Below are 25183 nucleotides of genomic sequence, written 5' to 3' on the forward strand. Positions count from 1 at the left end.
ACTGCTCCTACTCTGCCTGCATCAGGAAGAATTGTCTTCACTCAGGTGCAGGCAGACATGGTGAATTATGCCACCGAAGTGCAACATTTTGCATTTAATGCCGAAACCCGATCTGCCTGCAGAAGACAAGGGGACCAGCCTGTGGAAAATGCTTATCATCTGGCCCTAGCCTTAAGCAGTTTGTTTACACCATTGGTCCGCAACCTTTTTTACCTGTGAGTCACATTTAAATATAAAAAGAGTTGGGGAGCAACACAAACATGTAAAAGTCCATTGGGTTGCCAAATAAGGGCTGTGATTGGCTATTTGATAGCCCCTATGTGGACTGGCAGCCTACAGATTGCTCTACTTGGCACTATATAGTTTACTATACCAGTTTTTATGCAATTAAAACTTGCTTTCAAGCTTGGAATTCAAAAATAAGCACCTACTTTGATGACTCTGAGAGCAACATCCAACGGGTTGGAGAGCAACATGTTGTTCACAAGCTACTGGTTGAGGATCACTGGTTTATACATATAAGTTATTCCAGAAACATTTTGTTTGATAGAGACTCAAGGCATGAATATCTTGATTCATATTTTCATAGCCATAGAGTTTCCATAAATTTATGCTAACATAAGTATTTCCTGTAGTAAGCAACATTCTCTATGAAGATTTTAGGATTTAGTGTCACTTTTGCCTTTGTAATTATTAAGTAGTCAATTCGGTCTAATAATATAATGGATACTTTTTATTGTGAAATCCTCTAACAGGTCACATTATTTGCTCCAGATTTTAAAGGGCCATAAAACCGGTCTTCTGATCTCTGGGGTTCTCTATTCTTTTGTCCCATATTAATTAACATTTATGATCCCTTCCTCCACTGTACGTGGCTTTCCTAAAGTTTTTTCTAGAAGCTCCTTTGTATACAGAATAAACATGGCACCATCTCTTAATGTAATCAGTACCAAATACAAAAAAGGATGTAGCTCCATGAAAATTGCATAATAACCCACACAAACTTTTTCAGAGGCAGACATCTTCCCAGCTTCCAATCTAATAGGGAGGATAGACGCATCAAAAATTAAAGCTGGTGTTTATGTCTTGAGACTGAAATAGAATTTGTGATCTAGGGAATTTTGCAGAAATACCAAGGTGGATTTGTATTGCATCCTTACACAATATTTTGAAATGTAAATCAAAAGAAAGAGGCAGAACAATTCTTTGACAGCTCACTGAGGATTTAAACTGCATTTTTCACTGTATTTTTACATTGAATAGGTGGAGAACACTAAAGCCTGCATTTCAGTATCATCCTGATAAAACATTTTAGGGACAATAAATGAAGGATATCCGGAAGATGTACATTTACAATAAAAAAAATTTAAAAAAGTAATATTGGATTCATTGAAGGAGATAAAATGAAAACTGAGAAACATGTAAAACATGTGTGGACAGGACACCAGTTAGTAGAAAAGTGTACATTATCTGGTGTCAAGTATTTAACCTTGTTGATGGGATATTAATACTGAAAAAACTAAAAATAAATTTGCTTTTATGACATCTCACAATGAAGCATACTGTATATACTGTATCACTACCTGTGATAGCCAGGGATATACTTTTGCTAAAATATTTAAATAATTTAAATAATTACATTTATTTAATGTCCATGTTATTTGCCATACAGCATAGAGAAAAATATAATGCTCTATGGCATATAACTGATCATTAAACACTCTACAAATTGTCCTTTACTGTATATAGACCATGATTACAACATTTTTGGCGTACACACTCGGTACAATTGAACCAGTAAGTGTTTTTAATAGTCATTTATTACATTTAGTTGACATTTTTGATGTGTTTGCCTTCCTGGATTTTACTTTTCCAAGCTAGTAAACCTTTAAATACACAAATAATTCCTCTGACATTTCTCTAAATGAACACTTTCCTGCAATTTGAAGCCTGTTTACTCTGGTCTCCTGAGATGGAGAAAATTAAAGTTTGTCAGAGATTCCATCAATTTGTATGAATTTGTACCCGTAATGTTTAGTATCCCAATACGTGTATGCTTTATAAATACTGATTAATAATATATATATGAAAGATATTATTGCATAAATTAGTAAAATGACTAAGTATGGTAACTATCTTGTGTTAATATTTTTACCACATCAGTTTTTACTAATAAAAAGGGCAGTTCACAAATAGTACACCACAAATAATATTTGAGATGCTTTCAAGGGAGCTCTATATAAACAAATTCTATGTGAAAAAAATGTATTTAATGTATTTCTCTTTCTTGAGAACCTTAAAATGAGTAGGAAGTAGACTGAGTTTAGACTGAGTAGACTAAATTTATCTCAATATCGGCTGCTACAAACTCCAATCTAACCCGCTCGGGTTTTTAACGCTTATTTATTATTACATTTTCCCAAAAATTTGCTTTGCGGGAAAAGCTCAGATAATCACGATTTTTTTCATGAACTTTCCCCGAAACCTCCGAAGTTTTTACCCGAAAGCTCCGAAAACATCGTGAAATTGCCCAAAACCCCCGACGCAACCAAAAATCAATGGGACTGTTCCCATTGACTTTTATGCAACCTCGACAGGTTTGAGATGCCGTGTTTTTATATTCTGGCTTTTTAGCCCTTGGGGTTTAATAAATTCCGAAAAATTTGTGATTTTTTTAAAAGTCCGATTTTATAAAAAAACTGACTCTGTCTATGGTCTGATTCAACAGAGAATTTTATTAAGATCTGGGGCTTGCATTTGTGGAATATATTAATATACAGGACATATTTCCTGGGAAGGTTACTAAGATTAAGTTTGCATAAAAATATAGAGAGATCAAAACTTATGTCTATTTACTAGGAGGTAAAATATACAAACGAGATATCATACAAATGTCTTGTGCATGAAAGGGATTAGCAAGTTCATAATGGTAGTATATATCAGAGGAAGAGAAGTACTGTAACAAGTATCTTTAAACTGGGGAGCTCCGGTGTAATGAAAAGAATTAAAAAGTTAGTGCTTACTAGCAGACTGGCTGGATAAAAAAAGGATAAAAATCTCATTTATTTTGTTACAAAGTATGTGTTGTTAAGTGGTGTTCAAGTGTGGTTCAATTTTGCTCAAGGGCTAAATAACAAAAATGGGTTATAGAAAGAATTCTAAAATGTTTCTGAAAAACTGCAGCTAAAAAAAACTGTTACACAAAGGATTTCTGGAAATGTAAACTTAGATGGCTGAGATTAGAATATATGAAAGTAAACAAGGGTCCAGGCCTAGAGGATATTTTTTAAGGTTCTAAAATAGTTCAGCTCCATGATTGCCACACCACTCCATTTAATATTCCAGGATTCTTTAATGTTTCGCAAAAAAAGAGGTCCCCACACTGTCTGTCCACACTGTCTGAAAACTAAATAGGCTTGTTTGTTTGACATTGGTGGTAGAAAAGCTTTTGTGGTTTGTAATAAGGCATAAAATACTAGATTGTATTTTAAATCACAATACCTTGAGTTTGTGTCTCGTAGTTTTATGTGCAATAGCACTTGCCAGACTAACTGAACTGCCTATGTAGAGGTTAGCAGAAACCATGACATTGGGGTGGCAGTGATCTACTTAGATTTTGCTGAAGCCTTTGGTACAGTATCACAAAGAAAGTTACTGATTAAATTAAGTAATATTGGCAATATTGGAACATACAATGTGTACCTGGTTACAAAGTTGTGAATTGGGCTTGTGTATTTTATTGAAAACTGCAGAAATCATAAACTAGAAGTAAATTAGAAAAGTCCATATAGGTGGTTCAAATTATTCAAGATAAAAGCTTGATATGTCTATGCTGCTCTTCTTTGCCACAAGGAATGTCCTTATTGATGAAAAATAACATATTAATGAAACATTTAAAAGTATATAATGGAATCAGGAAAAAATCTGAATATTGAAAATGGCATTGCAAGTTCCCTCTATACTTCCCTTTACTTTTATTGCTCATATGGTGAAATAATGCTGTCTTTAATGTATATTCAAATGGAAATGTAAAACACATGCAGTCATTTTGGGATTACATACACTTTAATCATACTCCTTTGCAGATACAGTACCTTTGTGCCTGGTAGAACTAATACACACTTTTGAATGTTTTCGAACATTATTACATGTAAGAAATATGTATAATTATACTTATGTATAGTACATGCATCTTAGCACTCAGTGGAGAAGATTAGCAAATTTTCACCACCAAAAGCAAGTAATACAAAGCTTTATGAGGAAACGCAACGGCAGATTTACATAGGGTCGAATATCGAGGGTTGATTAACCCTTGATATTCGACAGTCAAAGTTAAAGTCGAAGGATTTACCGCAATTTGTTCAATCGAATGATCAAACGAAAAATCGTTTGATCGAACAATTAAATCCTTCAAATCGAACGTTTCGAAGGATTTTAATCCATCGATCGAACGATTTTTCTACGACCAGAAATTTGTTAGAAAGCCTATGGGGACCTTTCCCATAGGCTAACATTGATGTTCGGTAGGTTTTAGGTGGTGAAGTAGGGGGTCGAAGTTTTTTTTAAAGAGACAGTACTTCGACTATGGAATGGTCAAATAGTCGAACGGTTTTTAGTTGGAATTGTTCCATTCGAAGGTCGAAGTAGCCAATTCAATGGTCGAAGTAGCCAAAAAAACACTTCGAAATTCGAAGTTTTTTGCATTCGAATCCTTCACTCGAGCTAAGTAAATGTTCCCCCAAATGTTCCAGTCACTGCCTCCCATGGCTCTTATTGAACTGAATATGCACAAAGTGTAGCTGTGAGTTGCAAAAAGTGACTGCTTAAAGGAATTGTTCAGTGTAAAAATAAAAACTGGGTAAATAGGATTTGCTAAATAAATAATGTTACTAATATAGTTAGCCAAAAATGTAATGTATAAAGTGACGAGATGTCTAATTTAATAGCGAGAACACTACTTCCTGATTTGCAGCTCTCTTGGTTTACACTGATTGGTTACCAGGCAGTAACCAATCAGTGACTTGAGGGGGGGGCACATGGGTCATAACTGTTTGCTTTTGAATCTGAGCTGCATGGTAAGGATCCATTGCAAACTGAACAGTTTGAACACTGAACAGTTATGTCCCATGTGCCCCCCCCTTGAAGTCGTTGACTTACTTAGGGCCAGATTTATCAAGGGTCGAATTTCGAATTGAAAAAACTTTGAAATTCTAATTCAAAAAGACCAGCCGAAATTAAATTGAAGTTGTTTTGGTCGAATAGGTCAGTTTTCGATCGAATAGGTCCGTATTCAGCCAAATTCGAATTGTTTGAATCGAAGGAATAGTGTATTCGATCGAATTTGATTCAAAGTTTTTCCCAAAAAAACCTTTGATTTTTCAAAGTCCACCAATTGACTCCAAATAGGTTCTAGGAGGTCCCCCATAGGTTTTAGATGTGGAATGGCCGAAGTCTAATTTTTATAGAGACAGTACATGATAAATTTCAATACTTAAATTTTCGAATTTGTTGTAAATTTGAATTTGGACTATTCCCTAGTCGAAGTACACAAAAATAGCTCAAAATTTAAATTTTTTCAAATTGCAAAGTCAACCTTTGATAAATCTGCCCCTTAGAGTTAGAGAGCTGTAAAACAGGAAGCTGTATTCTGTTCTGTTATGTTAGACATCTGCTCACTCCAACCTTTATACATTATATTTTTGGCTAGCTAACTATATTAGAAACATTTTTATTTTGCACATACTATCTATTTACCCAGTTTTTATTTTTACACTGAACTGTTCCTTTAAGATAGCAAGTTTATTGCAGAATCCTGCAAGTATACATGGCCTTTACGCATTTTTGGACTTGGTTCCCGAAACGCGTAAGGCCATGTATACTTGCAGGATTCTGCAATAAACTTGCCATTTTACCGGAGTGCCGTCTTTTTTTGGATTTGCTACGTGAGTTGGCGTTGGGGACGCTGTGGACAGAGCACCTGGTCACAAGTGAACAGTTTGGGATAGTCAGTTTGGAGCGGTTCCTTGCGTGTGAGAGGTGTTCCTTTAAGATAAATAAGTTAGAAGTTGGGGAGCACAGTCCATCCACCGCTCAGGACGGTGTGCAGGGTCAAATAATGATTAATAATACAAAAAGGAGAAAAAGAAATGACCCATCTCATTGCACCTTCCCATCCATATGTTGTATATACTCGAGTGAAGTGAAACTTAAAACTTAACTTTTAATTGAGCAATAAAAAACTATGTCTAGACAGCAACATTAAAACACTGGTTTGATAGGGGGCTGATAGACTGATAAGCCAGGGGTAGGAAGGGTGAAATCACCTGGGAGTGACGGTTGGTTGGAGCGAATCAATAAATAATGTCAATTGTTTTATCATTGATCATATTGTATACCTACAAAGTCTCCCAAGTATTAACCCCCAGCAGGCCACCCCTTCTCCCACCTCAGGATCCCTCCCTTCAGGTGTTCGGTTAACCTGCTGAATAATTGTGGTATAGAGGCCTAGGTTCCAAACGATTTTTTCTTACAATGCCTAAATGCTAACCATCTCAATATCAAGCTCACACACACCATCAGCAAGGAAAGCATCGACTTCCTTGACATCACGATCATAATTAGGGAGGATGGTACTATTGGCACTGACCTATATCGCAAAGCTACTGCGACCAATTCCATCCTTCACTTCCAGAGCCATCATCCAATGGCCACAAAAAGAGGAATCCCGGTGGGCGAATTCCTTAGGTTACGCCGTAATTGCTCTGATTTTGGTCTTTTTCGGCAAAGGGCAAGTGAATTAACGGAACGCCTGGTACAAAGAGGATACTCAAAGAATGTTATACACAAAGCCTATACTAGAGCAGCTAGGACACCTAGAGACTCCCTATTGGAGTCACGCAAACGTAATTCGCAGAACAACAGTCAACCTATCAGATTCATAGGTACTTTCTGTAAACAATGGCCCGCCATTGATTCAGTTCTAAAAAAACACTGGCATATTTTACACACAGATCCGGTCCTTTCCACAAAAGTGGGACCCCGACCCCTGACCTGCTGTAGACGGGCACCGAATCTTAGAGATCGGTTGGTAAAGAGCCATTTTTCCAAACAATCCAGGATAATGGTTAATGGAACATCTACATGTGGCAAATGTAAAGTGTGTAGATATATGCACAATCAGAATCCAGTGGTTGACAGATTTGGCAAAAGCCATAAGATTACTGACAATTTCACATGTAATACTAATAATATCATTTACATGCTGACTTGCCCTTGTAACAAAATATACATCGGTAAAACCAATAGAGCTTTCAAAAAGAGACTGATGGAGCATATTCTTAGCATTGATAATGCATTGGATCTAATGAAAGCCCACAAAAAATTACCACCGGTAAGTCGTCATTTTCTTGAGGCCCATAATCACTCTAGCTTTGGCTTGAGAGCAATGGGCCTCTCGAGAGTGACATTAGGCATAAGAGGTGGAGACCTTGAATCAGCTCTTCTATCTAGAGAGAGCGAGTGGATATTTCTGATGAATGCGCTGAGCCCCAATGGTCTTAATGAGAGCATTACAATGAATATATTTATCTAACAGCTCTAGGAACCATTACCCTACAATTTAGAGTTTTTGCAATAACCGTAAGATCACATTGGCTTTGTTAGCCTCTAATTTTACATTGGCTACGTTGCTATTATAACTTGGCCTCAACTGTAATATTGATAACACATTACACTTATTGGGAGAAGCTAAAGCATACTTGCAGGACTGCATAGGTTAATATGGACATCAAGTATCAATTCGTTAGGTCATACTTTCCTTTATTTTTTATACATATCTGTCTGCTTTTGGCAACAAGGTATCGCACAATGTTTCCAATTTGGTATCAAAATTGTAGGGGACACATTGTTGCGCTTAGCCCAGCGCATGTAGTACTCTGGGCAGAAGGAATGGATGACCCGTGTAAAGTGGCAATCGTGTATATAATCTTTTCTGACAGTACCTGTCAATTTTCCCCTGTGACACCCAGTATGTCTATTCGCTGCTGGGGCGCGACGCAGACTGCATGACTGAGCTTTCCGATTGGCTCATTCAAATCTGTACCGGTTGTTTCGCGGTTATAAATATAAGTGCAGTGTCGGCTCTCCCCATATGCCTTTGATAAAGCCCGCAAACTGCCGGGTGAAACACGTGTCAGGCGCAATTTTAGCTTTTGGTTAGGTAGGCGTCTGATAGGGACAACGTATCTATAGCTGGGGAAAACGGATTGGGAGGGGACTTTTGGAGGGTGAAGGGGTTGGTCATCAGACGATTCGTGGGGTAGAGAATTTGCTACCAATATCCTGATATTTCTGGTTACCTAATAATCGTTTGGAACCTAGGCCTCTATACCACAATTATTCAGCAAGTTAACCGAACACCTGAAGGGAGGGATCCTGAGGTGGGAGAAGGGGTGGCCTGCTGGGGGTTAATACTTGGGAGACTTTGTAGGTATACAATATGATCAATGATAAAACAATTGACATTATTTATTGATTCGCTCCAACCAACCGTCACTCCCAGGTGATTTCACCCTTCCTACCCCTGGCTTATCAGTCTATCAGCCCCCTATCGAACCAGTGTTTTAATGTTGCTGTCTAGACATAGTTTTTTATTGCTCAATTAAAAGTTAAGTTTTAAGTTTCACTTCACTCGAGTATATACAACATATGGATGGGAAGGTGCAATGAGATGGGTCATTTCTTTTTCTCCTTTTTGTGTTCCTTTAAGATATCCTACAGCAGACCCAGAATCTACATATTGCCAGTCTGGGCCAGTAAGCCTGCTCCATATCAATCCATAATTTGGCTTGGGTTGATAAGTTGAATACTATGCAGGAATGGCCAATGTATAGACACATTTAGGTTGAGGAGACATGAACTACTTTCTGTCTTTGTAAAAGTGAATTGCTACAGACAATTTAACTGTAATTTAGCAATTAGTCTACTAATGCCTTCATACTATGCTATCAATTCAATGAAAAATATATGAAAGCTAAACACTACTCATAAAAGCTTAGTCACAGGAGACAAATTATGATTGGGAGAGAGAGAAGAACTAGGAGGAAGAGGGTGGGCGTGTTCTGACAAATGAAATTACATGATTGAATGTATTGGAATCAAGTATAGAGCAGAAAGTCATGCAGGTGAAATCTAGATTTCCCCAATTGAATAGTTGCTTGCTGTTCATTTGTATGCCTAGCAGGCTAAGAGATTTCATTCAGCTCTGGATTGAATGTAGTCAGTTACTGTATGTATGTGCTATGAGGGCTAGGTTAATTAAATGTATTACTGTTCTGAATATTAACGATATCCTAAGCAGGATCACAAAGCCAGCCACTGATATATGTATCCATGCAATTAAGATTCATTTTGCTATGGGTGCTTTTGTCATGCAGTATAGCTCTGGGTAGTTATACGATTGAACAGCAGAATAATGATACACTTGCTTGGTTAGAATCCATGTGCAGAGAGGACACTCTGTGTGTACAGTATATTCATAATAAAAGATATCTGGCATTCTTAGATAAAGGACTCTGTATGCTGCCTTATTAGCAGAGACAAGGCATTCTTGTGCTTATTCTGCATCAAGATACGGTATTGTCTAAATTCTGATTGCTGTGAAAGAAATGAGACTTCAACTGTGATCTATTTGAAAAATAATATTTAGAGGTGTGAAGTAAATTAGCCATTTGGTCGGGATATTAAATCAGTTTATATTTGCTTGGTTTAGTCACAAAAATATTTAGCCAAATCTGACCAATTTGATCACATTGTGAAGAAGGACAATAATCCAAAGACTATAAGAAAAAGAAGGCTATTTAAAAAATTGCTTAAAATTAGCCATTCTACAACATACTAAAAGATAGCTAAAGGTGAACCATGTCTTTAATGCCTGCCTTTGACTTCTGATGAGCATTTTCTCATCAGTAATGAGAAACAGTACTGCATCTGGCAGGAGTTGGTACAGAAAAAGAAGAGCCGAGGTGCACTGGGAGCAGAAAACAGAATGCTGTGGATCACCCTCTCCTCCTCCAATCCCTTCATTCGCTTGGCCTTCGTGACAGGCCCTGTCCTGATTCTCTTCGTACCTCACTAATCATTCCTTCAGTGTCTCCTACAATGGAGTAGCATCTTCTCCCTTACCTCTTTCTGTTGGGGTTCCTCAAGGTTCTGTCCTGTGCCCCTTATTATTCTCCCTCTATACTTCCTCCCTCTGCAAACTAATCAACACGTATGGCTTCCAATACCACCTCTATGCTGACAATACTTAAATGTATCAGCCCATCTCCCCAGGCCCAGTGCCTCTGGGTTATCCTAGATTAATACATGTCACTAAGGAACATATACTAAATACGATACTTATGATAATTTATCACCAAAGATGCCGCCAAAATTCACTCTCTCGTCATATCACGTCTAGACTGCTTTAACTCTCTATTGATTGTCCTTCCCTGCCAGAGACTATTACTTCTCCAGTCCATAATGAACACTGCCGCCAGGCTTATACACCTCAGCAATCGCTCCTCCTCTGCCATGCCACTCTGACAATCCCTACACTGGCTTCCGCTACCTTTCAGAATAAAATTCAAATTAATGACCCTGACATTCAAAGCACTTCATAACTCTGCCCCTCCCTACATCTCTGAATTTATCTCTATAGACTAATCCCAACCTCCTTAGTACGCTCTCCATTGATCTGCTACTCAACTCTTACCTAATTACCTCCTCACACGCTCACATTCAAGACTTTGCAAGTACTGCACCCCTCCTCTGGAATTCTCTGTATGATATTTCCCCAACTTTTCTGCTTTCAAGAAATCTCATAAAACTCACTTATTTAGATAAGCCTAGCCTCACTCTGCTTAACTACCAAATGCAACACCACAGACAGTACTACATCTCTCACCCACTTAATTCTGATCTTGCCCACTCCCATACCTTGTGTCGTATTCCCTTCCCTTTAGATTGTAAGCCCCTTTGCACAGGGCCTTCCTCACCTTTTGTACCTGTATTGGTTGTGATGTATGTACCTTCATATGGTCTGCATATGTAATTCATGTGATTTAGCTGTGTAAAAACATTTACTTTACACCACTGCAATATATGTTGGTGCTCTACAAATACATGTTAATAATAATAATAATAATACTTTGCACCTGCTCTTTGCACGTTGCCATAGTACTGTGTACTATCTGTCTGTTGTTACATTGTGTTTTTGTGACTTTAAAAAATGCCTAAGAGCAGAAACCAAAGCCTCATAAGTATTTGTTTCACACAGCTAAAAGTAGGGTGTCAGTCCTATGATGCTCAGCATGTTTCTTTTACATTGTTTTGAGGCAAACATCCCTCCCAGTAACAATGTATAAATTTAGCTTTTCTGTGGGGGTTTAGTTCATTACTCATGTGAAGCAAAATAATAGCTAAGAACCTTTGGGAGACAAAAATAGTTGTAATTAAATAGTGTGCAGCCCCCAGGCATTTTGTTGTTCAATATAGATTTAAGCATTCCAGCACATGGCTACTCCATAGGAGTGGAAAACACGAACAATTGATCAAGACCTATTTGGCTGGACCACAGACACAAGGCAGAATAAGATCAATTAGAGAATGCATTGCCATCCAAATGGTGCTGTGCACAGCATACATGGGATTTAATGCCTGTGGCTATAGAAGCCATGCCTAGCAATCAGTGTTTGAACCCAAGAATTGCTTTCAAATGCAGTCTTTTTAAATACTGTCTGTTTTCACAGATCCTGCTGCTGTATTCAAGGTGATCCTGGTATCCCACATTAAGCAATACTGACAACCTCTTACTTTTTAATCTGAATTGCATATTGGGTTTGCTTAATTGTGTTACAAATCTTACTATGAATGAGTATTGAATGAAATAAACAAGAATAGGAGTGTTCCAGATATTTCTATCTTTATAGTACAGGTATGGGATCTGTTATGCGGAAAATGAAAGCTCTGAATTACGGAAAGGCCATCTCCCATAGACTCCATTTTATCCAATTAATCCAAATTTTTTAAAATGATTTCCTTTTTCTCTGTAATAATAAAAGAGTACCTTGTACTTGATCCAAACTAAGATATACTGTAATTAATCATTATTGGAAGCAAACCCAGACTATTGGATTTATTTAATGCTTAAATGATTTTCTAGTAGACTTAAGGTATGAAGATCCAAATTACAGAAAGATCCATTAGCCGGAAAAACCCAGGTCCGGAGCATGCTGGATAACTGGTCCCATACTTGTATATATCTTCCATTACCAGATCCTGGAATTATTTTTTCACTAACCAATTCCCATTTTGTTTTCCTGTTAGCCGTGGATACATTTGTATGTGTGCTGCAATCATACTCCTATATAGCCAATGACGGCATGGCTCCCAGTACACTGACCTGATGTCTCTATTTCTCTGCAGAAAGCAGATTTGGCTGTTGCAGGCCTCACAATTACAGCAGAAAGAGAGAAAGTGATTGATTTCTCCAAACCATTCATGACTTTAGGAATCAGCATCTTGTACCGCGTTCATATGGTAAGCCTCCTGATTGCATCTCCTCTCTGGAATCATTAGGCATATTTGCATGCTAAATCTTACACACTGATTGCACACAATAATGATGTTTGCAAATCTGCTGCTTTCATAATTAAATTGCATGGTGTTATACTGATATTGCAGCTAGGAAGATTGGACACAAATGACATGTCCAGGTTCTGAAAAAGGGACAGCTTTTTATATGCAATAAGTAGACTTTATAGACAGATTTATTACCAGTTCTTATAAAATAATTATGTATAGATACAAGGATTTCTCTGTATAATGTTGAAGAAAGGAAATGCAAGTAAACCAGGAAGGCAGGTGCAATCTCATAGCTTTGGCTCCTGAATTAACAAAGCAAATAAAAATTTCATTTTGCTTCAATGAATGCATAAAAAGGGCTGGCAGGCCCAGCTGTCGAGAATTTCAACAACTGCCGTTAGATGAAGTGACCATCGCTACTTTTGAGAGTGGAAATTATTGGGAGTTACAGGCTGAATTCTGCTCAAGTCTCTGATATTTCAAGAGAGAACAATGGCATAAGGGAGGCTTGCATGACAAGGAAAAATTACCTGCTTTATTTAAGGACTCAATATTGTAAGGTGGATGCCTTTTTCTCCAGGCTGGGTTTTTTTAACCAGCACACAGCTTTGACCAATGATCATGTGATATAAAGCATCTATCATGTGTATCTAAACAGTTACAGTTACTAAATCCATGCCCTTTAATGGTTTAAGATGAAGAACTAAAATAAATTACAGAGTTTAAGACTACTTCTGTCCCAACATATAACAATGATTTTTCTTTTTTGAAATGAGCAATAAGACCTCTGCCAGCGTCAGCATGACCTAAATTATCAGCATATTCATCATAATCTGTATGGTCATTCCATCAGATTTAACCCAAGTTGGCAGTTTTAACTGTCTCTGTCATTTCTCCTCTATGTCTTTTGTGCTGTAAAATAATCGGTTATAGATTTCTGCCACCACTAGTTCCTAATAGGGGCCCTGTGTGCAGAGCACGACAGAGTCATTTTTTTCAATCGACTTTAATGGATGAATGTGAAGAAGAGAAGCTGATTGAAGAGAATACAATACTTGGAAATACATGGCAAGGAAGGGGGTCATTTAACGCTTTCACTAGTATAGTTCCCTAATAAGTTCTCTGAAATATATTTTTTTAACACTGGCTATTTGAATGAAATTAATGTGATTTCCACAGCAGTAACCTGGATTCCAATTCAGCTAATATATATATATATATATATATATATATATATATATATATATATATATATATATATATATATATATATATATATATAATCAAACAGAATGGAATGCACAACCATTAGTATGCAGAAACCTGGGTGCTAGTCTGAGAAGTATGTAGACAAAATGCAGGGATTGACAGCACTCCAAGGAAATACATCAAGTCAATAAGTCTTTCCCTGACGAAGGCTTCTGTGCGGAGCCGAAACGTTGGATCACCAATAAATCTCCACTTTCATTTGAATTATTGACTTGATGTATTTCCTTGGAGTGCTGTCAATCCCTGCATTTTGTATATATTTATATATATATATATATATATATATATATATATATATATATATGTGTGTGTGTGTAGGTATGGGATCTGTTATCCGGAAACCCGTTATCCAGAAAATTTCCAAATTATGGAATGAATGGGGGGATATTTACTAAAGGGCGAAAATTCGCTGGTGTAATTTCGCCAAGGAGATAGACTCTGGCGCAACTTCGCACTCTTACGCCAGGCAAATTTTCAGTCTGGCGAAAGAGCCGTACTACTCAAATTCACTACGTTTTTTATTTTACTGACTGTTATCTCTATCGCCAGACTTGCCTTCGCCAGCTCAGACCAGGAAAAGCCCAATAGAGTAGATAAGAGTTCCTCAAAAAAAGTCCCAAAAAACGCTGATGTTTTTTCCTATTTAAAGGGTGATAGACTGAAAAAGATCGTAAATTTTTTTTGTGAGTACCCTCCTTCCCCCGTACATTTGCTAACATATGGCACCTAAACTATACTGTGGGCACATGTGTAGGGCAATATAACAACTTTATATAATTTTATTAAGGTTCCCTGGCCTTGTGTAGTGTAATGTATTTGCTGCAGCATATACGGCCATTGTACTTTAACTGCACGCCATATGCTAATTAGCCAACGCTAGCGTAACTTCGAACTGCTGAGCAGAATTGTGGTGGCGGAATTTCGCCAGCGTTCGGTACCCTGTGCGCAACTTCGTGAATTAGCGTTGTCCAGGCAAATTGGAAAGTGTTGCGGTGTGCACAAAGCCAGCGCTGGCGAATTTTCGCCGGTTAGTGAATTTGCCCCATAAACTCCATTATAACCTTTTTCTCTGTAATAATAAAACAGTAGCTTGTACTTTATACCAACTAAGATATAATTAATCCTTATTGGAAGCAAAACCAGCCTATTGGGTTTACTTAATGTTTACATTATTTTCTAGTAGACAAGGTATGAAGATCCAAATTACCGAAAGACAGAAAGATCCATTATCTGGAAAAGCCCAGGTCCCAAGCATTCTGGATAACAGGTCCCATACGTGTGTGTGTGTGTATATATATATATATATATATATATATATAGATAGATACAGTATATCTCCTAGCTCCTAACCCCAGCTAATACTGCATTGTTATGTGTTCATTGTTCTGCACTGTGTATTCACGGCCACATGGCTCTTTTGTTTTATTACAGGGAAGGAAGCCTGGCTATTTCTCTTTCCTTGATCCTTTCTCTCCTGGTGTGTGGCTCTTCATGCTTCTTGCCTATTTAGCTGTCAGCTGTGTGCTGTTCCTGGTAGCTCGGTAATTTTTTCACATTGACTTACTGTCACCATCTAGTGTAGATTTGATGAAAAGCATGCAGAGATAAATCTACAACACACTAAAGTCCCGCCACTTTTTACCTTTACCTGCCTCACCATCACACTTTGGTTATGTTTACTTTATGGCAGTAAAACTTTTGAACTTGATTTATTAAAAAAGGTAAATAAATTAGGTTAAATATTTTTAGTGAATGTTTTCATCTTGTAAAGGAATTCATTTTGTTTGTATGACTCATAATCCCATAAATGTGGCTCAAATGATGATTGTTTACCAATTGTTCAAAAAATATATTTTATTATTTTGCAAAAAAAGAAACCTTTACCTAATACTATATATACTCATTGAAATGGGCCTCTACCTTCACAAACCAAGGTGGGCATCAGAGGTCCTATACGTTATAACTTTATTAACCCACCACTGCCTGGTGATGCATGTAAATTCTAACTTGCAATTTGAAACTATGTTGTCTTCATTCATTTTCACCCAGCCTCTCATCTTTTGTAATGTACCTGTAACATTAAGAGGCAGATTTATCAAGGGTTGAATAGTAAAATAAAATTTTCGAGTATCAAGAGTCACACATTTGAATTTTAATCCCCCATTCGAATGTAAATATGAATGTGAGATTTATCCCACCTCCACCATGGAAACAGTCCTAACTTGAATATTTGCCACCTAAAACCTGCCGAGTTCATGCACAAGTCAATGTCAGAGGTCCATTGAGCCATCTGGAGATGTTAATAGCCTTCTTGACATTTGAGGGTTTTTTTCAGGAGAAAAACTCGATTTGTATAGTCAAATGGCAAAAAATATGGTAATGGATTTTTTTTTAAATTAAAGCAATGTCATTTCAGAATATAATTTCAAGTCCAATGTAAAGGGGTGCTTCACCTTTATTACAGTTTTGAAATATAAACAGATAGTCATTTAAATAATGTTTTCAAAATAGCTACCGGCAAAGGTAGTCCTGCATAGATCCTTAGTTCTTTCCTCATTGCCCAAGCCAGCGGGATCGACAACACTCTGTGCGTATAAGGTCATGTCCACATCAGAATTAAGTTACAAAACTGCAGCACGAAATGGAGGATGTACAGGTATAGATCGCTACTGCACATGCTCAATTAATTTGCCTAACTGTGATCTGATTGGCTGACTCAATTCTGCCAATCAGATTAATGAATAACAGGAACACCAAAGAAGGGGCGTGTCCAGTAGCAATGGTTGCCTGCACCTCCCTCCAATGTAAGTCTGCCTGGAAGTAAAAAAGTAAAGCATTTCTTTTTCTATAATACTCACCACTCATGTTTCTAACAATTCACACAGAATGCTTTTGCAGGTTTTCTTGCCAATATTTAGTTTAATTTGCAAGATAGTTCTTGAAAAAACCCAACCCACCCAACACTTTCTGACACAACAATTACAGTATGATAACTGTTTTTGCATACAGTCTTATTTCTTTCAGATTATTAAACAATGCAGTCTGAGAAAAAAAATCACTCATAAACTCTCAATCAGCAATATATGATTTCTAAGGCACATAAAGACAGCATTTTTGTTTAATTGAAGGCAATTTATTATAAGGCCACACAAATTCAGAATTTATAATCTCTCCTGATATTTATCTCTAATGTTAGTAAACATGCCCCTTAGTTTGGAGTCTCACAATGAAGTCTGGCTAGCCAAACTTGCTACACTGAGTAGTAGTAACAATAGCATATCTGAAAGCAGTACCATTGTGAAGTGGTGGCTCTTTCTGAAAGCACAGGATCAGGCAAAGTGGCCTGAGATGGCTACCCACACACCAATATTATAGCTAAAAAAATACATTTATTGGTTTAAGAATACATTAAATGGTAGAATGAATTACTTTCAATGAACTCAGTGTAATTTAGTGTTAAAAACTATACCATAAAAATCATGGCAGATGGGTCTGGCTGCCCTATTAGGTTTTTGTAATAGGTTGTGAAGCAAGGGACTCCTAGGGTCTGTACATCTGTATTAACGGCATCTTCTGAAAAATCTATAAACTTCAATGTCAATCAATGTAATTGACAACATATTGGAAGTTGGTGGTACTTTTGCTGCATTCTATGTAAAATAGGTGTAAGGGTCAGTACCAATGTACCGCATTGTTGCTTTGGGTTAAAAATGAGTAAAGTACAAGAAATGTTATTCCAAAGCACAAATGAAGGGTTAGGGGTCCGTTTACTAAAGTGCGTTAAAAATATTCGCACAATATATAGACAGAATTTTCGCCAAATATGTTATCGCCAGTTTACTAACCTGCGGTAAATATCAATTTGCGAATTTTCTTGCGCAAGAATAATTGTTCGCCAGTTATCGCATTCGCTGAAAATAACGCTACGTACACATTAACGCATGGTTTACTAAACAGCGAAATGTGCTAAAGACAAAATTAACGCCAGAATATTCGCAAACTTTTACCGACACCTATGTAGTGGTGTAAAAGTATTTTTTTCGCCAGAAAATTCTCAAGGGGCAGGAAATATCCCATAATACTGTTTTTTTTTACCCATCATTCTTTGCTGACAGGAGAGAGAGATCTGTAGCTATTGCTGACAGGATGTTTTGGCTTCTGCTTCTATCTGTTGCAACAGCAGCAGTTTCAGCTCAGAGTCGTATTATTGGCAGCGGCATCACAGTCCAAGGATTCGTCAGCCTCTACACTTTTTTGGTTTCATTGTGATTGGCTACATTAAACTGTGCATTTCTATGAAGCAAAGAGATTGACTGGTATCATTTCTTGTTCCTATGATTCTATTGGCAGAAGGGTTTATATGATGCAGACATGTTTGATTGGTGTTACTCTGGTGATGTTGTTGGATGGTATAATCATCAGTCAATAAAGTTTATGAGTTTTGAAGATGCATTTCTAGCCATAAATGTCACAGTAAAAATTGCCATAATAACCGCCATAAAACAAGACTATTTTATAGCATAAATATTCGCAAAAACGTGATTTTTCGCCAGAAAATTCGCAACTCGCTAAAATTACCGCTAACGTAAGATGGTTCCTTAACGTAGTTACGGCAAGTGATCACAATGACTTCTGAGTGCATTGCTGTATAGTAAACTTAGTCGCTGCGAAGTAAAAATATTCTCAGCGATAACATGTGGAAACTTAAAGTCAGATTTACCGCACTTCACTTTAGTAAACGGACCCCTTAGTGTTGACGCTACTGTTTTCTTAATATCTCAATATCAATGTTAAGGATCCTGTTGCTGCCTCCTCAGATGACAATGTGTATTGTAACAGGTCCTCAATGATCTTTAACATAAAAATATAAAGACGGGTGCCAACCTGCAGTGTAATACTGTGGATAATTAATTTATAATGTACAAGAGCCATGAATATCCTGTGAATTATATCCTTATAAAAAAGGCTTAGTAATGTTATCAGTTAAAATCAGTGCACATGACTCACTGAAATGTGTATTATAATAAATAAAATAACCCCTGTTGAAAAATATAAGGATGTACGAAGTCACCTTGCAGTTTCAAGGCCTTCAGCTTAATGTTTTTATGTAGTCACGGGATGCCTCTATGACTTATAATATCCTTTTACAAAAGGGGGTCCTTTATTCACTATATCAACCAAGATACATTTTCACCCACATATTGTGCATGCATACAAGCATATCAAAGTTGCAGACCTAAACTCTCTGCCAAAACACAAAAGAGTGCACAGATCTGTGCCAGGTACTTTGTAGTGGCCAAATGTCTACCAGGATTCCAAGTCCAAGCTTCCAACAAACACATTTCGTCTGTACAATTCAACTTCCTCCTGGTTCACAGACTGTACAAATTATGCTCAAATTATTTGTCTAGTTTCTCCAGAGTTATTTCCATATACTGTATTACAAATTCTTTATATCTATGAGCACAGAAATGAATAGCATAAGCTTTTTATCAGATCCCAATTTCTTGCCAGTTCCCAGGTGGATCCAGAGAAATGTTCAATCGGGGTATGAATAAATACATGAAGTATAAGCTTTTGCTGGACTGGGTAGGGAATGCTTATTTTAAGTATTTAAATGAATAGTCATTGAGCTTGTAGAAGCCTTTAAATTCAAATTATTTTTACCCTGCTTCTAAAACCAACTACCGAAAAAATGCCTTGTAGAAAAGCTAGATTTCTTTCTTTTAATCACTAAATTGCATTTAGTCACTTTTTCATCTGAACCTTAATTAGATATGTTTCTTTAAAGGAATGTTGGTAATTAGATGTGTATATTGCCCACTGGTGTGTTTTGAAGGAATGTTTCCTGTTTACACATATTCATTTAACTAACTTACTTTTAATGTGGTTAATTGGAAAAGAAGATAACCAGCAATGTATAATATGACCATACAAGGATCATCAAAGAGGTTATGGGTAAAGAATTCCAACAATTCAAAAACCAAGCATACATATTTTCTAGAATAATGATGAGACACTAATTGGCTATCATGGATTACTTTTTCTGCTGTGGCTATATTCCACTGATAACACATTTTATATGATAATGAATAATGCGGGGAAGCACTTAGATTTGAAAACCTTGGCAAATACCTTCCAACTAAGCTCAAAGTGTTAAAGAAAAACTAACAACTCATTATTTTAAATAGTCTTTTCATTTTATGACCAGCCCAGAGTATCAGTATCAACCAGTGAAGTTGGCTATAATGTTCAGTTATTTAGTATGTAGGGATTCACTGAATAGCAGCGGATGCAAGTCTGAAATTAGCTACCCCAGTTCTTACCCTTGGGTCATTGGGTTGTTGTAAAGGACAAGGAAATCTGTGATCCAGCAATATTTAGGAAAACTTGTTAACTTTGCCCATTTTAAATTTACTTAATCTAACTGTGTACTGGACACATTTGCAAATTCAGTGTATTTCGGGGTCACGGATAGCACATGTGTTATTTCTCATCAGGGTGCTCACTATGTGGCCAAAATATTAAGGGGTATATTTTTCGAAGAGTGAAGTTAATAGTGAAGTTCTGCCACTAGAGTGAAATTCCGCCACTTTCCAATGGGATTTTTAAAGGCGTATTTATCAAAGGGTGAACTTTCACTTTCACCCATTGATAAATATGTCTTTCAAAATCCCATAGAAATGAATTGTGAGCTGCGGAATTTCTTTCTTTGATAAATTTACCCCAAAGGAGGCAATCCAATGGAGGAGAGAAAAACATCCCATTGGGATTTCATCGGTTGTGCTAATGGGTAGTTTCTATAATGACATAAAACTGCTTTAGCTTTACCTTTATGGGGCAAATTTCTTACCTCCGAAATTGTGCCAGCGATGGCTTCGCTGACATCGCAACACTTCGCCAGGCGTAGATTTGCCAGGACAACGCTAATTCACTAAGATCCAAAGTTATCTCCAGGGTTCCGAATGCTTACGAAGTTGCGCTATCGATAATACGATAGGAGTTCGAAGGTACGCAGGTGATGATGCCTAATTAGCATATGGCTTGGAGTTAAAGTACAATGGACATATATGTTGCAGTAACTACATTACACTACACAAGGCCAGGGAACCATAATAAAATAAAATTGAGTTGTTATATTGCCCTACACATGTGCCCACTGTATAGTTTATGTGCCATATGTTAAGAAATGTAGGGGGGAAGGAGGGAACCCAAAACAAAAAAAAAATATGATCTTTTTCAGCCTGTCACCCTGTAAAAAGTAAAAGACCCCAGCGTTTTTTTCGCCTGGACTGAGGTGGCAAAGGCAAGTCTGGCACAAGAGGTAATGTTCAGTAAAATCCGCATCTTAGTGAATTTGTGTAGTTACGTCCATTTGCCAGAGCGAAAATTTGCCTGGCGTTAGTGTGCGAAGTATCACTAAAGTCTATTTCCTTCGCTAGTGAATTTACGTCTATAAGTAAATCGGCGATGTCCCGAAATGATGTCACGCTGGCAAATTTTTGCCAGCGTTAGTCACTTCGCCCTTTAGTAAATTTGCCTATGTGCCTTATATGCTATGCACAAAAAATACATTCCATTTCATATTTAAACATGAATTCCATTAGTCCTTTTGCATTATCATATGTTTATATGACCAAATAATTTGTAGACAATAAATTGGTGTCTCCCATGTATCTAATGCTAAAAGCAGAGCACTAATTAAAAAGACAACTAACATACATTCACTATATACAGAGAACATAATTCCTTAGTCTCTGTCTTTTTTAAAAACTTTATCTTCAGAATAAATGCATTTTATTAAACAATGAAGTAAAGCGGGTTGTATAAAAGTCTTTACCAATTCGTAGCTTACTTAAAAATGCAGCCAGTATAAAGCAGCTGGTTGCAATATGCAGTGTTGTGAGTGTAGTGTTATGCCATCAGTAATGGTGGTCCATTTATAGCATCATTAATGTAACCATGGATCCAAGATGAAGGCAAAATGTTGGATAAATTGGAGACTATGATATGTTTTAAAGGAAGTGAATCACAATAGATGACGAATCACAATCAAATAAAATTGCAAGATTACCTGAGGTTAAATAACAGGAGGTATAAATCCAATTCTTTATATATTCCATAAAGTGTTTATTAGATGGAGTTGTGCAAGAGGGCATATTTGAAATCTTTGGAAGCTGTATGCTTCTATGATTGGAATCCTCAATCTAGCATTCTAGAAAATGTTATAGGAAAAAAACTTTTTTTCAAAATGAATCAGTTAATAGTGCTGCTCCAGCAGAATTCTGAACTGAAATCCATTTCTCAAAAGAGCAAACAGATTTTTATATATTCAATTTTGAAATCTGACATGGGGCTAGACATATTGTCAATTTCCCAGCTGCCCCAAGTCATGTGATTTGTGCTCTGATAAATTTCAATCACTCTTTGCTGCTGTACTGCAAGTTGGAGTGATATCACCCCCTCCCCTTTCCCCCCCCCAGCAGCCAAACAAAAGAACAATGGGAAGGTAACCAGATAGCAGCTCCCTAACACAAGATAACAGCTGCCTGGTAGATCTAAGAACAACACTCAATAGTAAAAACCCATGTCTCACTGAGACACATTCAGTTACATTGAGAAGGTAAAACGGCAGCCTGCCTGAAAGCATTTCTCTCCTAAAGTGCAGGCACAAGTCACATGACCAGGGGCAGCTGGCAAATTGACAAAATGTCTAGCCCCAAGTCAGATTTCAAAATTGAATATAAAAAAATCTGTTTGCTCTTTTGAGAAATAGATTTCAGTGCAGAATTCTGCTGGAGTAGCACTATTAACTGATGCGTTTTGAAAAAAAAAAATTTCCGATGACAGGATCCCTTTAATAATGTAATAGTTGATCGTATTCATCTCTAATGTTTTTTTGACCTCTCTGTACCAGATCATTGTGTTAGTGCCCCACTAGTGTATCTAGAAGCAAAGAGAGCAACTTATGAGATAATAATGAGACATGAATTGGTTGTCATGGAACCTATATACATTGTTTTTAATGATTATATGAGTATATTTACTTTCTTCTAATTAGTCTACCTTTCAAACAGCACTGAATGTTGTTCAAAGAAAGTGAAATTAATTTGTTTACACTTGCAAGTATATGTTACCTGGCTAACAAGGTTTGGTCTTTTTTATTTTGGCAGTTTAACTCCATATGAATGGTACAGTCCCCACCCATGTGCACAGGGAAGGTGCAATCTTTTAGTGAATCAATACTCCCTTGGGAACAGCCTTTGGTTTCCTGTAGGGGGATTTATGCAGCAGGGATCTACAATTGCACCAAGAGCTCTGTCTACCCGCTGCGTCAGTGGTGTCTGGTGAGTTGGCCATGCAGCTTTTGCATTCAACTTATTTGCAAATTCAAACTTTATTGCTGTTCTATTTTGCCTGTACAAAATGCATGAAAACATTTTTATTAACTACTGAATAAATATTCAGGAATAGGATCTGTTATCCAGAATGCCCACGGATTTTCTAAAAGGATCTTTTTTCCATAATTTGGTCCACCATAACTAATTCTATAAAAAAAAACATTTAGACACTAAAAAGGATTTTTTTGGCACCAATTTGGTGGATTAAGGAGGACAAAAGTGCTGTACTGGATCCGACTGTGATGTGGCAGCACTGAATTAATGGAGGCGGCCACAAGTCTCTATGCAATTCATTCATGGTGGAAGGAGTGCAAAGTGCAATGACAACTGTTTTTCACACTTTGCACCCGTCCTTCCATATGAGAGGAAGGCTGCAAAGGAAGGAAACATGAAAGGCTATATTAAACAGACGTGTTAGGCAAAGTTTTGTGCTATATATCAGCAAAATTGTGAATACAAGAATTGCATCCTATTTGATTTGCTGCTTGAAATTGGACAGAGATTTACTAGACAGTAACATTAACCTATAGTAGATGTAGAGCAACTAATAAAGTTCAGCACTAAGTGCTAAATTTGTGTAGGATCTCAGGTGAAGCAAAGCTGAAAGTCCCAGCCTTATCGGAGGTACTGGCTCGCAGTAACATAAAAACATCATTCAAAAGTATACTGAAAAAAAATATAGGCCCATCAACATCAACTTTTCACAAACACCTATGTATACAGTGCACACTGGCATACTTGTTAACCTCTAAAGTGATAGCAAACCCTGTTAAGCCAATTAAGACAGTCATTCAATCCTGAAGTTTACATAATTCAAAACTATATACAGTGTATATGTATTACAGTACCTGCACACATTAATACATTACATTAGTACATTAGTAAGCTTTATTCACTATGGTTACTGGACAAAGGGAAATTATTTTAGGTTCAATTAAAAGGGTGGTTCACCTTTAAGGCAACTTTTATTGTGTTATAGAATGGCAAATTCGAAGCAACTTTTCAATTGGTTTTCATTATTTATTTTTTATAGTTTTATAGCTATTTGCCTTTTTGGCAGCTTTCAAATGGTCGTTGCTGACTCCCTTCTAAAAAAACAAATGCTCTGTAAGGCTACAAATATATTGTTATTGTTACTTTTTATTACTGATCCTTTTATTCGGGCCCTTTCCTATTCATATTCCAGTCTCTTATTCAAATCAATGCATGGTTGCTTGGGTAATCTGGACCCTAGTTACCAGATTGCTCAAGATGCAAATTGAAAAGCTGCTGAACAAAAAGCTAAATAACCTACAAATAAAAAATGAAAACCAATTGCAAAATGTCTCAGAATATCACTCTCTACATCATACTAAAAGATATCTCAAAGGTGAACCCATTTAAAGGTTATCCAATCCTTTAAGAAGACATTATACATTATAATCTGTACTGGTTAACCATATTAAAAAAAAATGGACAGCAAGCAAAAAAAAAAAAAAAACCCCAGAACATTTTTAGGCATTGAAGGTTTTCATCAACTAATCAGGTCTTTAAATGAGTGTTGTGAATATTGAAAATATGCTGTATTGAACTTGCTGAAAGTGATTTTATGTGCACTTACTTTTAGCTGTTAGCAATATTAGCAGTTTTTTCAGATCAGCAGCTCTGTCTCAGGCGGCAGGACTAAATGAATTCTGCTCTGTTTCCCCAGCTCAGCACAAGTTTCTTAGTTCCCCAAAAGTTTATTATGAGGTCTTGCCAGTGATCTGACATGACCCTGACGCATTCACTTGAACGCTTGATTTTTAGAAGGACGTCACATGGTAAAATGAGTGTAGAAAGCAGAGTAAAATAAATGGCAAATTTATAAAGCTGTGTATTTTCTTTTATGTCACACAATTGCCATGTAT

The 25183-nt window shown here is 36.9% G+C and overlaps 1 protein-coding gene across 1 annotated transcript in view; it reads left to right on the top strand.

Moving 5' to 3' along the window:
- Positions 1-25183, top strand: part of LOC108697603 (glutamate receptor ionotropic, kainate 4) — a 332567-nt gene that overhangs the window by 267322 nt on the left and 40062 nt on the right. The window contains exons 13-15 of the mRNA XM_018227788.2: positions 12466-12579; positions 15325-15434; positions 23067-23240. Coding sequence (XP_018083277.1) covers positions 12466-12579; positions 15325-15434; positions 23067-23240 — 398 coding nt within the window. The remainder of the gene's footprint in view (positions 1-12465; positions 12580-15324; positions 15435-23066; positions 23241-25183) is intronic.

Source organism: Xenopus laevis, chromosome 7S (assembly GCF_017654675.1).
Source record: "Xenopus laevis strain J_2021 chromosome 7S, Xenopus_laevis_v10.1, whole genome shotgun sequence".
NCBI lineage: Eukaryota > Metazoa > Chordata > Amphibia > Anura > Pipidae > Xenopus > Xenopus laevis.